The 15,723-nt window shown below is 34.1% G+C and overlaps 1 protein-coding gene across 1 annotated transcript; it reads left to right on the forward strand.

The window, feature by feature from the left end:
* Positions 1-10,511: 10,511 nt before the first annotated feature.
* LOC120227272 (olfactory receptor 2L8-like) lies at positions 10,512-11,444 on the forward strand. The gene has a single exon (XM_039225412.1). The coding sequence runs from the start codon at positions 10,512-10,514 to the stop codon at positions 11,442-11,444; it is 933 nt and encodes a 310-aa protein (XP_039081343.1).
* The last annotated feature ends 4,279 nt before the right edge of the window (positions 11,445-15,723 follow it).

Raw genomic sequence — 15,723 nt, forward strand, 5'->3', positions numbered from 1 at the left:
TATTAAAAAAAAAAAAGAAGAAAATTTTGGGAACAATGTCACTGAGAAATCTAAGAATGACTGATGTGTGGATTTAAATAATATGATGATTACTGCATTGATTTTAGTGGCATTGGTGATGATGAAGATGCTTAAAAATGTCTCAGCTACTATTCACTGATCACTCATGTAGCTCACATTTCATATACCCAGTATAAATTATCCCATTCAATCTTGTAATAACTATTAATTTCCCCCAGATTTATTGAGATATAATTGACAAAAATGTATGTATCTAAGGTGTACACTGGGTTTAAGATTCTTACTTATTAAAATAATCACTACAATCAAACTACTAATTAACAAATCCATCAAGTCTCTTACTATTTGGCTTGTGAGAATACTACCACGTGGTTAGATCTACTCTAATAGAAGTTTTCAAATATACAACGTTATTGACTATATTTAAATTAGTGTACAATAGATCTGCAGAATTTATTCATCATGTATAATGGAAACTGTAGCACCTGAACCACTGCTTCCCATTTCTCTCTCTCTTTGGCCACTGACAAACACGATCCTGTTCTCTAATTCTAAAGGTTGACCACTTTAGATTCCACATATTATTGTAATTAAACAGTGTCTTTTTTTGTCTGCTTAATTTCACTTAACTTGATGTCCTCCAGGTTAATCTATGTTGCTATTGTTGTATGAATATATATTATATTCATACACACATATATATGAGATGTATATATATGTGTGTATAAATATATATCACACATTTCATTTTTGTTGTGATATTCATATATATATTTCATTTATCCATGTATTTGTCATTGGACATATAAAATTAATGGCCTTACATTAGATATTATGAGAAATGCCACAATAATGGTTATAGGAATGCAAGTATGTCTTCAAGTAACTGATTTCATTTGGGTATATAATCAGAAGTGGGGTTGCTGGATCATATGGTAGTTTTACTTTTAACTTTTTGAAGAACTTCTAGACCAGTTTCCATAATGGTCTTATTAATTTATATTCCCTTCAATAAGGCTCAAGTGTTCTCTTTTCTCCACATTGTCTATTACTTCTTTATTCTTGCTTACAGCCTCTAAATGGTGTGAAACATCTCATTGTGATTTTGACTTGCTCTACTACTTAGGAGGTACAGGTTCAGATAGTTGAATTTATTAATCCAAGTTACCATTTCTAGTAAGTGACAGAACTAGAATTGGTTCTAGCATTGGCTCCAAACTGTCTACAGCATGTTTTTACGGTAAAGCAAAATAAACGTATCTTTGGTCTAAATCCAAACTCAAAATATATACTGATAAATCATACATCTCTCAAAATATCTGTGTATCTACATTCCTATTTGTATATCAATGCCGACTCACCGTTGTGTAATTTCATGAAAGTATACATACATACATACATATATATATATATATATATATTTAAATATATATATATATTTAAAAGCATACAGTGAGGGGCGCCTGGGTGGCTTAGTCGGTTAAGCGTCCGACTTTCGCTTAGGTCATGATCTCGCGGTTCGTGGGTTCGAGCCCCGCGTGGGGCTCTGTGCTGACTGCCAGCTCAGAGCCTGGAGCCTGTTTCGGTCTGTGACTCCCTCTTTCTCTGACCCTCCCCTGCTCACGCTGTTTCTCTCTCTCCTAGAAATAAATAAAACATTAAAAGAAAAAGCATACAGTGATATGTACAAATACTGTGCATTTTAGAACTCTTCGTACAATAAAAACATCATGAATCACATGTTCTATAACATTCTAAGCAACTGAAAATATGCATTGAAGCAATACTTAATAAGATTATTAGTTCCTTCCAGGGGCGCCTGGGTGGGTCAGTGGGTTAAGCATCCAACTTCGGCTTAAGTCATGATATCACGTTTCATGGGCTCGAGCCCTGTGTTGGACTCTGTGCTGGAGACTAGCTCAGAGCCTGGAGCCTGTCTTCGGATTCTGTGTCTCCCTCTCTCTGACCCCCCCCCCCCACTCATGCTCTCTCTCTCTCTCTCTCAGAAATAAAAACATTAAAAAATTTTAAAATATTATTAATTCCTGAGTACTAAAGTACTCTGAATTATACATATGTGTGTGTGTGTGTGTGTGTGTGTGTGTGTGTGTGTGTGTATTAGTACAATCTGTTGTGAAAACATTAGGAGCGATGAAAATTTCATATATAACTCCAAGCAGAAATACTGCAGAGAACTAACTATGTTTGGCTAGACTCCAGAGGATTTTCTCTTCTAAGTCATTTGATTCAGTGTATAAAAGCCATTTCACAATCCTGTAAATTCTAAATAAATTATAGGAAAGCAAAAACAATTACAATCTATGGACATGGTGATAAAAGTATACTCAAACTTTTTAAAGAACTAAGGTAGAGGTAGACTTTGTGGAACCAATAAGTTCAGGTTGTTCCTTTGCGGGGGATGATCTTATCTTTTATAGAACTCTTCCCTTACAAGTGAGATAAGAAAGTTCCCTTTTGATAAAGTTCAGCCTGAAACTATTCCAGTGTTCTATTTGAGAAGCTTAACAGAAGACAATGGGGGAGGGATAGGAGGAACAAAGTTTCAGAGAGGGAGGGAGGCAAACCATAAAAGACTCCTAAATACTGAAAAGAAACTGAGGGTTGATGAGTGGGGCGGGGGATAATGGGAGAGGGGAAGGTGATTGATGGGCATTGAGGAGGTTGAGCACTTGTTGCGATGAGCAGTGGGTGTTGTATGGAAACCAACTGGACAATAAATTATATCTAAAAAATAAGAGGAAGCAACCCAAATTTATATGAAAACTGTTGCAGTTCTTTTTTTTTATATTCAAATGCTTTTAAAAGTTTACTCTGATTCTTTATAAAATTTTCAGCAAAGCAATGGAAAGCTTCTTTCATAAATGTATATTCTTACTGCAAGCATACAAATTATCAGACTAAATCGAATGTAGCCAGACTGTATAATTATCTGAAGGATTTTTCTTTGAGATTACTTTGTTTCAGAAGAAAATTCTACATTGTAGTATTTAGAGGACAGCTTTCCAGATCTGACACTGAATCACTCTATAGTTTTAAATAGTTTACTTCTAATAACTTGGAATCTACATTTCATCTTTATAATAATGAACCTATATTGAAAAGTTTATTCTGAAAAAAAGAAAACTTTATTTATTCTATAATTACATGAATCACTAAAGTGAGATGCTTTTCAAATTTTATTTGCAACTGAATAGGAAGATGAGAAACATATGAAAAATAATACATTCAATTTAAGAGTGCTCGTTAAATTCATTAAATTAAATTAAAATGTTCATATGCGATTTATTTTTAAACTGGACGTAAATAAGAGAATTATCCTCACCATGTTGTAGGAATGAATGAATATGTACATTTACAACTTGATCTATATGGGAGATAATACAGAGAAGGGTGTTTCTTAGTAACCAAAATTACCTAAGGACCCTTTGATAATGGAGCAAGACATGGATTAGAGTTCATTTAGAGAATCTGGGAGTGCTGTGTGTATTCTCCACAGCATTGATTAAAGTTCTATTGCTGCAGGGAACAAGTGGAAATATAATTAAGACACCAAATAAGAGAAAACAGAAAAGATATTGAAATGAGTAAAATTTAGGCACTAAACCAATTTATTGGGAATAAAGGAATTTATATACATTCTTGACTCTCGTCTATAGTAAATTTTTATTTTAAAGGTCTTATATTTTTCTTTTTATTTCTCTTTCAGTTTTGAGCAGTTAAAAGTGGCACTTTTATTTCATATTTATTTCCTAAGTTTTGGTGATAAGATTAAATTTAATTAAAAATTAACATATAAATATGTTCATCTATCTATCAAGCATCTGAAGTTATGAAGAAAATTCAAATAATTCACTTAAATCTCTGAAGCTTGATTTATCATCTGCAAATATCTGTAACCATATTTATGGTTATATCAATCTCAAGAGCTGATTAAAGGATTAAAGAAAACTTACTCTTGGCACAAATCTTGACACATTTTAGGTCCTTCCCAGTGAAGATGGTCACTGAAATTATAGAGTTCTATCTTCTCTTCCCTGTATGGACCTAGTTTGGGTTCAATCCTTAGTTCTCCACCTCACTAAGAACCCATCTCTTTCCCTTTTTCTCTATTGTACATTGCCAGTAATGCTGATGACCAAACCAAAGTTTTAGCGAAATTTGAAAGATTGAAGCAGGTGCAATTCTTTTGCAAATAGTCTGTAAGTAGAATACTTTCCATTATTTCCCTGAGTAAAATCAAAGTAAAAGAGAACTAATTAATTATTTTTACATAAAAATATAGTTCTTTACTTTAGATCTTTAAACAGTTATTTAATAGCTATGGTAGCTTTCTTGTCAGATGCAAAGCTTTTTCAATGATATCAAATGGGAAGTTATTTAACATGTAAAAACAGAGGAATATAGATAATCAAAATTGCTGCATTAGCAGTCATGTGACATGGCCTCAAAGAACAAATCTGATTCCCCATTCATTATTTCTGTTCTGTGTTGTTTTTTCTCAGGTTATACAGAAATAATACTAACTACCCCATGGAGTTTTGTCATAGCTGGTCTTGTATAAAATACAAATGATAGAAGTAGTAACAATGTTAATGCCTTTGTTAATTACAATTATTAAATTTTCAACCTTGTTGATTATTAAAACTACTAATACACACTATATCCTACGATATCAGTATAAGATGCTCTTCTCATGGCTATGCAAATGCCAACTTATAAACAAAACTAGCTCTCCCAGTATTTCCTTTACACGTTGACAATAACCACACAATAATTGAAAATTAGTTTTTTTTTCACATAGACCCATATCCCTGCTGCATGTATTTCACAATGGATTTGGAGATTCACATCTGTACTAATTTGAGTATGTAAATTGAAATGGAAATAACCTTATATCACTTAATTTTTCATTCAAATAATGCATGGACAGGGCAACTACAAACCACAGAATTTTTCTTTTTCTATAATATACATTTGTATTATTGTATATAGTTTTTTCATCAATATATACCATAATAGGGCCATACAACAAGCTTCAATAAATTTACAAGGATTGGAATATTACAGATATTCTTCGATCCCAATGAAATTAACTAAAATGAATAACACTAAGATATTTGGGTGAATCTCAAATCTTTTTTAAATATAATCCATTCTCAAATTGGCTTCCATACAATAATCATTGCTCATCCCGACAAGTGCTCTCCCCAATACCCATCATCCACTTTCCCCTCTCCTCCCTTCCATCAACCCTCAGTTTGATCTCTGTATTTAAGAGTCTCTTATGGTTTGCCTCCATTCTTCACTGTTTTTAATTTTTATTTTCCCCTTCTCTTACCCATGGTCTTCTGTTATGTTTCTCACGATCCACATATGAGTGAAAATATATAATATCTGTCTTTCTCTGCCTGACTTATTTCACTTAGCATAATAGCCTCTAGTTCCATCCATGTTGCTGCAAATGGCAGGATTTCATTCTTTCTAAATGCCAAGTAATATTCCATTGTATATATAAACCACATCTTTTTTTATCCATTTATCAGTTGATAAATGGACACTTAGGCTCTTTCCATAATTTGGCTCTTGTTGAAAGTTCTGCTATTAACATTGGGATACATGTGCCCCTATGCATCAGCACACCTGTATCTCTTTGGTAAATTGTTATCAGTGCTATTACTGGGTCATATGGTAGTTCTATTTTTAATTTTTTACAAAACCTCCACACTGTTTTCCAGGACAGCTGCACCAGTTTGCATTCCCGCCAACAGGGCAAGAGGATTCCATTTCTCCACATCTTTGCCAGCATCCCTCCTGATTTGTTCATTTTAGCCACTCTGACTGGTGTGAGGTGGTATCTCAGTGTGGTTTTGATTGTATTTCCCTGATGATGAGTGTTTCAAGTGTTGCTTGACCATCTGGACGTCTTCTTTGGAAAAGTGTTTATTCATGTCTTCTGCCCATTTCTTCACTAGATTATTTGTTTTTTGAATGTGGAGTTGGTGAGTGATCTTTATAGATTTTGGATATTAGCCCTTTATCCCATATGCCATTTGCAAGAATCTTTCCCCATTCTGTCCGTTCCCTTTTAGTTTTGTTGATTGTTTCATTTGCAGTACAGAAGCTTTTTATCTTGATGAGTTCCCGTCGTTCATTTTTGTTTTTGATTGTTTTCCTTGCCTTCGGAAATGTATCAAGTAAGAAATTGCTGCAGCTGAGGTCAAGGAGGCTGTTTCCTGCTTTCTCCTCTAGGGTTTTGATGGTTTCCTGTCTCACGTTTAGGTTTTTCATCCATTTTGAGTTTATTTTTGTGTATAGTGTAAGAAAGTGCTCCAGTTTCATTCTTTGCACGTTGCTGTCCAGTTCTCCTGGCTCCATTTGTTAAAGTGACTGTCTTTTCCATTGGATACTCTTTCCTGTACTGTCAAAGATTAGTTGGCCATACACTTGTGGGTCCAATTCTGGGTAATCTATTCCGTTTCATTGATCTATATGTCTGTTTTTGTGCCAATACCATACTGTCTTGATACTTACAGGTTTTTACTAGAGGCTAACGTCTGGGATGGTGATGCGTTCCATTTGGGCTTTCTTCTTCAATATTACTTGGGCTATTCGGAGTCTTTCGTGGTTCCATACAAATTTTAGGATTGTTTGTTCTAGCATTGGGTAGAATGCTGGTGCAATTTTAATAGGGATTGCATTGAATGTGTAGGCTGCTTTGGGTAGTATTGCCATTTTAACCATATTTATTCTTCTAATCCATGAACATGGAATACTTTTTTCTATTTCTTTGTGTCTTCTTCAATTTCTTTCATCAGCTTCCTATAGTATATAACATACATATAGATCATTTACATCTTTGGTTAGGTTTATTCCTAGGTATTTTATGGCTATTGGTGGAATTGTAAATGGGATCAGTTTATTTATATCTATTTTTGTTGCTTCCTTATTGGTGCATAAAAATGCAACTGATATCTGTATGTTGATTTTGTACCCTGCTATTTTGCTGAATTCATGGATCAGTTCTAGCAGACTTTTGGTGGAGTCTGTCTGGTTTTCTGTGTCGAGTATCATTTCATTTGCAAAACGTAAAAGTTTGACTTCTTTTGCCAATTTTGATACATTTTATTTCCTTTTTTTTTTTTAATGTTTTTATTTATTTCTAGGAGAGAGAGAGAGAGACAGTGTGAGCAGGGGAGGGTCAGAGAGAGAGGGAGTCACAGACTGAAACAGGCTCCAGGCTCTGACCTGGCTGTCAGCACAGAGCCTGATGCGGGGCTCGAACCCACGAACCGCGAGATCATGACCTAAGCGAAAGTCGGACACTTATCCGACTAAGCCACCCAGGTGCCCCAATACATTTTATTTCCTTTTGTTGTCTGATTATTGATGCTAGGACTTCCAACACTATGTTAAGCAAGTTCTCAGCGATGATTTGTTCAAGTACACATTCAGGTCTTTTCTTTCTCTAGTTCTTCTTCTGGAATTGCTATGATAAGGATATTGTTCCTTTTGCTTAACCGACTGAGCCACCCAGACACTCAGGATACTGTTCCTTTTGAATGTATCACTTAGTTCTCTAATTCTCCCCTCATTTTCCTGGATTTTTTATCACTCTTTTTCCCAGCTCATTTTTTTCCCATAATTTTATCTTTTTGAGGTTTTTATTATGTTTTTATTAAATTTTAAATGTTGTTTCCAAGTTAGTTAGCATATAGTGAAACAATGATTTCAGAAGTAGATTCCTTAATTCCCCTTACCCATTTAGCTCATCCCCCATCCCACAACCACTCCAGTAACTCTGTTTGTTCTCCATATGTAAGAGTCTCCCCTCCTCTCCAAGTGTGCAAACAGGGCATCTGGGCCCAATTCAGAGGAAGACCCTCAGTTAGAGATGGGATCTCCCTTCATCCTGGTCTGAGGTTTTTTTTTTTTCTTGTCCAGATACAGTCTTACTCTTCCCCAGCCTTTCTTTCTCCTCCCTTTGTCTCCCCACAAAAGGAGATCCCTCTCTTTTGTGCCCGCACAGCATATTTTATCTCTCCAGTTCATTATCACCCACCTAGGGCTGGTCAGGTTGTCCTGATGTCTCCCTGGTAGCCGCTCAGTCTCTTTTACTCACAGACGCTTGGGGTTCAAAGTCGTTTGGTTTCAACCCTTCTTTGAGAGACACAGGAAGTTTGGATCTGCCAACTTCTCTGCCATGTTGGCCCCTCCCCAAACAATAAACCACTGGTTTAAAAGATGGTCCCATAATCTACTCCTCTTGAAACCCAAAACAAATACTTCAAATTGTTTTACAATTTCCCCCAATACTTCCTCAATATTTTAAACAATATGGTTATCTTCTAATGCTTGATTCCTAAACCCAAATACCACACCGTGACTTGTAACTTAAGTCATTGTGGATGAAGTCTTAACCACTCCCTATATTTCCCCTCACACCGACCCCTCCCATTCTCTCAACATAGTTACATGCCACTTTATGTTTAAGGACATACATTGATGGTATTGTTCTATCATCTATAATTTATTGTATAAATATAAAATTTATAACATTATTATGAAACATGAGGCTGTTTTATTTATACTCCTGCATATATTTCTTCTCATATTACCATAATTTCTCTCAACAAAATTTTAGAATATCTAGCTAGCTGATACTGAGTTATCAACAAATTGTTTTCAAGGAAGTATTTAATATTTTCAAGAAAATTTCATTTAATAAATTATTTCTCATTTAATTTTCTGTATCATTGCATCCTCTTTGAGCATTGTAGTTCATATGTAATGGTTCCTAAAATTGTTTTGTATAACGTGCACAATAACTAAATAATTTGTCAAGTATAAATCAATATGATATGCATTTATCAGATGTCCATAAGTATATGTTGGGTCATTTTAGACTATTCTTCATTCTCTTATCTGTTCTAATATCAAATTTTATGTCTGTTGCTTTCTTTCTGATTAAATTTTATCAATTTATTGTTTGACATTTTTATTATTTTTAAATTAATTATTGTCCTTTTCATTTCCAGATATCTTTTGCTGTTATTTGGTACTTAATTTTATATAGAACATGGTAAATTTACTTCGAATTTAACAACTCATATTTCTCTGAAGACATCACTCTTTGAAATGTTTTCTTGTCTTTATCCCAATCATTTTTAACTCAGTGTGTGTGTGTGTGTGTGTGTGTGTGTGTGTGTGTGTGTGTGTGTGTATCTCTCATGTAAAAGCTTCCTTAACAGTCTAATGGGTTTGGTCCTAGAAAAGTATTAGAGACTGAAGCACTACAACATATTCTAGGCATAATATACTAGGCTTACTCACTGATGGTATTCTTCTGGAGAAATTCTCACCACTCATTTCCACTTAGTATACTCTCAAAATGACATTTCGCCTTCTCCTTTTAAGTGTATGCTTCTGAAAGTTTCCTCTCTCCAAAAGTTCTTAACTTTTTCATCTCCGATTCCTTCTTCTGCTCTTGATTTTGCTTTCTTTAAATTTATGCTATTTTTTCTTATTATTATGTTAGCTGAGTTATATGTCAAAGACGTGAATTCACTTTTGGGATAAACTCTAACACTTATCTACAAATGGAATGAGTTTTAAATAAGAAAAACAAGAGGAAAAAAGGTAAGGAAAGGTGCAATAAAGCAATACATAATGTTAAATAACTATTGAGAAGCAGATAAACAGAATACATATCTTTTCAGAAAGCTTGAGCAGAGTCATGTAAACTACAATTAATTTGGAGAATAAGTTCGCATGAAAGGGGTTCCCTTAAACTAGAGCAATTGATTATTGAGTGAGGAAGAAAAATATGTTTAATATATATATGTATATATCTATATATGTATGTATGTATATATATATATATATATCTGGCAATAATTATTAACTGTAGATTTCTGGAGAAAAAGGGGGATAATGATGTTTAGGATCTAAAAAGCTTATTTGGAAATCAAATTGAGGAAAACTAAAAAAAAGAGTATAATTTGTTAGCATGAACTGATAGGCAACCTTATTTTTATAAATATTAGGGCTTAAAATAAATTAAAAATCATTGTCAAAGTGTCATAAAGTGTATTCAAATATAAATCTGTAAGTATTGCATTTACATTGATTTACAATGTATACATAGAATGTATAAGTTCTGATATTGATAATATCTAAATTTATGTAGAAAAATAAAATATACATTTCAATAAAAACATTACAAAAATATATTATTTGTATAGATTTACAGAGTTCTATTAAATATTTGTAGACATATGCATTTCCTATAAAGATATTATGTATGAGGCCAACACTCGAAGGATGGTTTTATTAAAATATGTGTTAAGTTGTTCAGAGTTATTATGATTCATAACTAAATCACAGTTTGGAACAAAAACAATGAATTAATAAGAGCTTAATTTCTGTACTCAATAAGTGTTTCTCTTTAGGGAAAGCTACATTAATGTCCTATGGAAAATAATAACGAAACATCTACTGATTTCTTCTTAGTGGGATTGTTCCCATCATCAAGAATTGGCCTGTTCTTCTTTATTTTCATTGCTCTCATTTTCTTAATGGCTCTTTTTGGCAACATGTCCATGATCATCCTCATACTCCTGGACACCCACCTCCACACACCCATGTACTTTCTACTTAGCCAGCTCTCCCTCATGGACTTGAGCTACATCTCCACCATTGTCCCCAAGATGGCTTCCAATTTTGTGTTTGGAAACAAGTCTATCTCCTTCATTGGGTGTGGTGTTCAGAGTTTCTTCTTTATGGCTTTAGCAGGTGCAGAAGCATTGCTTTTGATATCTATGGCTTATGACCGTTATGTGGCTATTTGCTTTCCTCTTCACTATGCCATTCGTATGAGCAAAAAAGTATGTGTGTTGATGATAACAGGGTCTTGGATAATGGGCTCAATCAACTCCTGTGCCCACACTGTGTATGCCCTCCATATCACTTATTGTCGATCCAGAACCATCAACCATTTCTTCTGTGATATCCCGACCATGTTGACTCTGGCCTGCATGGACACCTGGGTCTATGAGTACACAGTGTTTGTCAGCACAACCCTCTTCCTTGTGATTCCTTTCATTGGCATTGCATATTCCTATGGCCGAGTACTCCTTGCCATCTGCCAAATGCACTCAACAGAAGGGAGGAAGAAGGCCTATTCGACCTGCAGCACCCACCTCACTGTGGTCATTTTATACTATGTACCTTTTGCTTACACCTATCTACGCCCAAGATCGCTAAGATCTCCAATAGAGGACAAGGTTCTGGCTGTCTTCTACACCATCCTGACTCCAATGCTCAACCCTATCATTTACAGCCTGAGAAACAAGGAGGTGATGGGAGCCCTGAGAAGAGGGATTCAAAGGACCTGCCCTGTATAATTGTAGACAAAGTTCTTATTCATCCTGCTGCTTTAGAAATACATAACTTTCAGCTTTACCCTCATGAGAAGCAATGCCAAGATTGAAGACAAAGATTATATTAATTTAGAAAATTAAGAAAATTGAGATTTGACAAAATAATTTTATATTCCCAATCACTCTACTTTTGTGGTAATTTTTCAATAAATGTAAATGACATATATTTTCCCTTAATTTGTGGGTACTAAAACTTTATTAATACATTGAAGTGACATTGGAAACAGTCCAACTTAACGGTATTAATCATTGTAATAGTTCTAATATATTTAGCCTATCTCCCCAAAGCTAAAATAGGACGACAAATTCTATAACATTGCTATTTGAAATCAATACATATACATACATCAATAGATACTTAGGATACTTAGGTTGTTTCCGTATCTTAGTTTCTTAGGTATTGTGAATAATACTGCAATTAAAATAGAGAATATCTTATCTTTTCCAATAAATGTTTTGGTTTTATTTGTATAAATATCCAATAGTGGAATTTCTGGATGATATGGTAGTTCCATTTTTAATTTCATAAGGAACCTCCAAACTTTTCTCCATAACGGATGCACCTATTTACATTCCCACTAACAGTGAAGAAGATACCCATTTTCCTACATCCTCACCAATACTTATTCCCTGTCTTTTTGATAAAAGCTGTTCTAAATATGTAAGGTAATATCTCATTGTGGTTTGTATTTGCAATCTCTGATGAGTTATGTCGTTGAATTTTTTCTTTTGTATTTTTGTCCATTAGAATATTCTTTGGAAAATGATCTCTATTAACAACTCTGCAAATTTTGTACTTATTATTTTTACTATTGAATTATATGTTTTCTTTATGTATTTTGTATACCAGCCCTTATTCATACATATGACTTGCAGCTATATTTTGCTGTATTCAGTAGTTTGTCTTTTAATTTGTTGATGGTTCTCTTTTTTGTGCAAATTTTTAGTTTGAGATAGTCCCACTTGACTATCTCAAACATTTGTTCTTTTTTCATTTAGTGTAAGATTTAAAAAAATACATATAACCATATATACTTGTGTCTAGAAGTTAACCACGTTCCTTCCAGAAATTTTATGGTGTAATTTCTTACATTTATCTTTTTTTTTATTTTTTTAAATTAAAAAAATTAATGTTTTTTATTTATTTCTGAGAGAGAGAGAGAGCAGGGGAAGGTCAGAGAGAGGGGGAGACACAGAATCCGAATCAGGCTGCAGGCTCTGAGCTAGGTGTCAGCACAGAGCCTGATGCGGGGCTCGAACCCACAAGCTGTGAGATCATGACCTGAGCTGAAGTCGGACGCTTAACCGACTGAGCCACTCAGGTGCCCCTCTTACATTTATCTTTAATCCATTTTAAACTCTTTTTTGTGTATTGTTTAAGATAATATTCTTTTTTTTTTTTTTTTTTTTTTTGCATGTGACCATTCAGATTTCCCAACTGGGAATTATATAAAATATTCATTTATTGAATAGTCTGTGTTTTCTCCATAGTACATACTTACTTCTTTGTTGCAAATTAATTGACCATATATTATGGATTTATTTCTTGTCTGGGGTTCCTTACTTTTCCTCATTCTTTAGAATACACTGAATGTAATGATGCCATGCTATTCTTAACGTTTTTCTCATTTCTTGGAGAAGTATGCATCCATACCTTCTCCGCACTGTTCAGGAAGCACAGAGGTATTTTAGAATTCCTTTATTATTTGGGTTTTATGTGTTGCATGGGACTTAGTATTTGACTGACTGCACACAGAACTATTTCACTATGTCTAACATCTGGTATTCACCCATAGTTGTTGTGGTTCCCTAAGGATAATTCTGCCCTGATATCACATCAACAGGTTCCATTTTATCCTATATTCAAATTTTTCTAAATTTTCAAATTGAATCTCCATATATATTGTGAGTAGTTCTGAGTCATGAACCAAAATATCTTTATTTCCTATACAAATTTAGATTAGTACAACCACAACCACAAACCTAATAAAATATCTTCCTTATTTGTTACACACATGTGTTTCATGCTGTAAAGAATAAGTATTCCCAATTGCCTGGGTACACCAGGGTTACTCTGGTCTTATGCTCAAAAGAAAGTTTATATTTTCATCTTAGCAAAAATAAACTTTAGGTTTTCATAGTCCAGAATATTAAAAATTCAGTGCACAAAATATTTCATAATTCTCTCGATAGAAATTATCAAATATTCAGATTTCTTGTTTCTGTCTCATCCTATAAGTAATCTGGGGACAAACAGTAAGAGGCTCTTAAATACTGAGTACAAACTGAGGGTTGATGGGGGGTGGAAGAGAGTGGAAGATGGGTGATGGGCATGGAGGGGGGCACTTGTTGGGATGAGCACTGGGTGCTATATGGAAATCAACTTGACAATACACTATAATAAAAAATATAATGAATAATTGAAAAAAAAGATTTGCAACATTTAAAGGATTTGGGTAAAAATGTCCAAAAGTTGTTGAATTGAATTTTAGTGTTACCCTTAAGCCTTGTTATTCTAGTAAATGTTTAAAGATTAATCATCCAAAATACTAACAGTAATGCTATAATTTGTACTATTTGTCAATTTCCTGTGTTAATGCACAGACCATATGTACATTACAAACTGAATATCATAACCATGATTCTATGCAATCATTGAAAATAGAACATTATAAAAGTGGGTCTTGAGTCGACTTTTTCCCTGAAGAGGATATGTATTTTCTTATAATTCTAGATGGCTCAGACTGGTACAGTAGAAAAACACTTCTTGTAGAGAACAAACGTTTTACCTACCTTAAGCCATGCAAAGACTGGATTAATATGGATGACCGAGTGAGTAGATTCTTTGGTGAGAACAATGTGAAGATCATTTTTTCAGTTACATGAATATCCAATAAGACAGAAAATTTTTTGTTGTGTAGGTTTGTTCTGTCCCATTCTTTAATGTTTGCTGAATTTTCAAATGGAAATTAAATAAAGGAATATCATACTGGTTTTGTTCATAATATTTAATAAGAGATTTTAACACATAGGAAAATAGCATCACCAGAGGCAACAATATTCCTGGCATATTCGTTTCCAATAAAATTATAATTTATCAGTAAAAAAAATCTGGGAATCACTGGTAATTTTACCAAGTAAAAATGTAAACAGATTGAAATATCTAGAACTCTGTTTATGTCCATGATATAAACAAGAATATAGGAGACACCATGGATCTTAAGATTAAAGATATCGTCAGGTGAATATAGAACTTCATAGCTTACATACCAATGACTCATTAGAGCAGACATCACAGCATGAACCTGTGTTGAAATAAGACAACCTGAACTATGATTGACTCATTGCTCTTGTAGTCTTATTGTAGACAACTCTGAAAGTTAAAAACTCCAGGAAAATCCAGAAATAAAGGGTCCCTATGTCTTTAGAGGTCATGTTTCCACAGTAAAATACTAGGGGAAAAATTACTAAACCTTTCAGCAGGGAGAAGGAAAATAAGAAGAAAAATAAAAATAAAAAAACTCCAGAACATTCTCAGTTTTACTAATTCATGCCCTTAGGAGAAACTGTTAACCAGAACCTAACATACTAACCTGCCCTAACATAGGTTTATCTCACAACCTAAATGTCTTGTGGAAATAGAAATAACCAAACACCAAGCAGCCTTCCACACAAGAGAAGAAAAACACCCAACTCCACCTTAAGTACAAATACTTCCCTCCATGAAGATAGAATATTTGAAATACTTGTGAATTTTACAGTTGAGAAACACAGGATTATTACAAGTTAAAGACAAATCATAAGACTATCAAATGCTGTCTCCTCTCCCAAATATTTTATCAAATAACTAATGGGCTTCATACACCATTTACTTTAACTGGGGCAAAATCTCTCCCCATTAATAAAAAACACTCTACAATGTAAAAAAGATTGCGAATAGGCCGAACAAAGATCAAAATCATATGTGGCAGAGATGTTAGAATTAATAAACCAGGGGCGCCTGGGTGGCTTAGTCGGTTAAGCGTCCAACTTTCGCTTGGATCATGATCTCGCGGTTCGTGGGTTCGAGCCCCGCGTCGGGCTCTGTGCTGACTGCCAGCTCAGAGCCTGGAACCTGTTTCAGTCTGTGACTCCCTCTCTCTCTGACCCTCCCCTGCTCACGCTGTCTCTCTCTCTCTCCTAGAAATAAATAAAAAAAAATTAAAAAAAAAAGAATTAATAAACCAATAATTTTATTTTTTTA

The sequence above is a fragment of the Hyaena hyaena genome, unplaced genomic scaffold (genome assembly GCF_003009895.1).
Source record: "Hyaena hyaena isolate Hyena2069 unplaced genomic scaffold, ASM300989v1 scaffold_2136, whole genome shotgun sequence".
In the NCBI taxonomy this organism is placed as follows: Eukaryota; Metazoa; Chordata; class Mammalia; order Carnivora; family Hyaenidae; genus Hyaena; species Hyaena hyaena.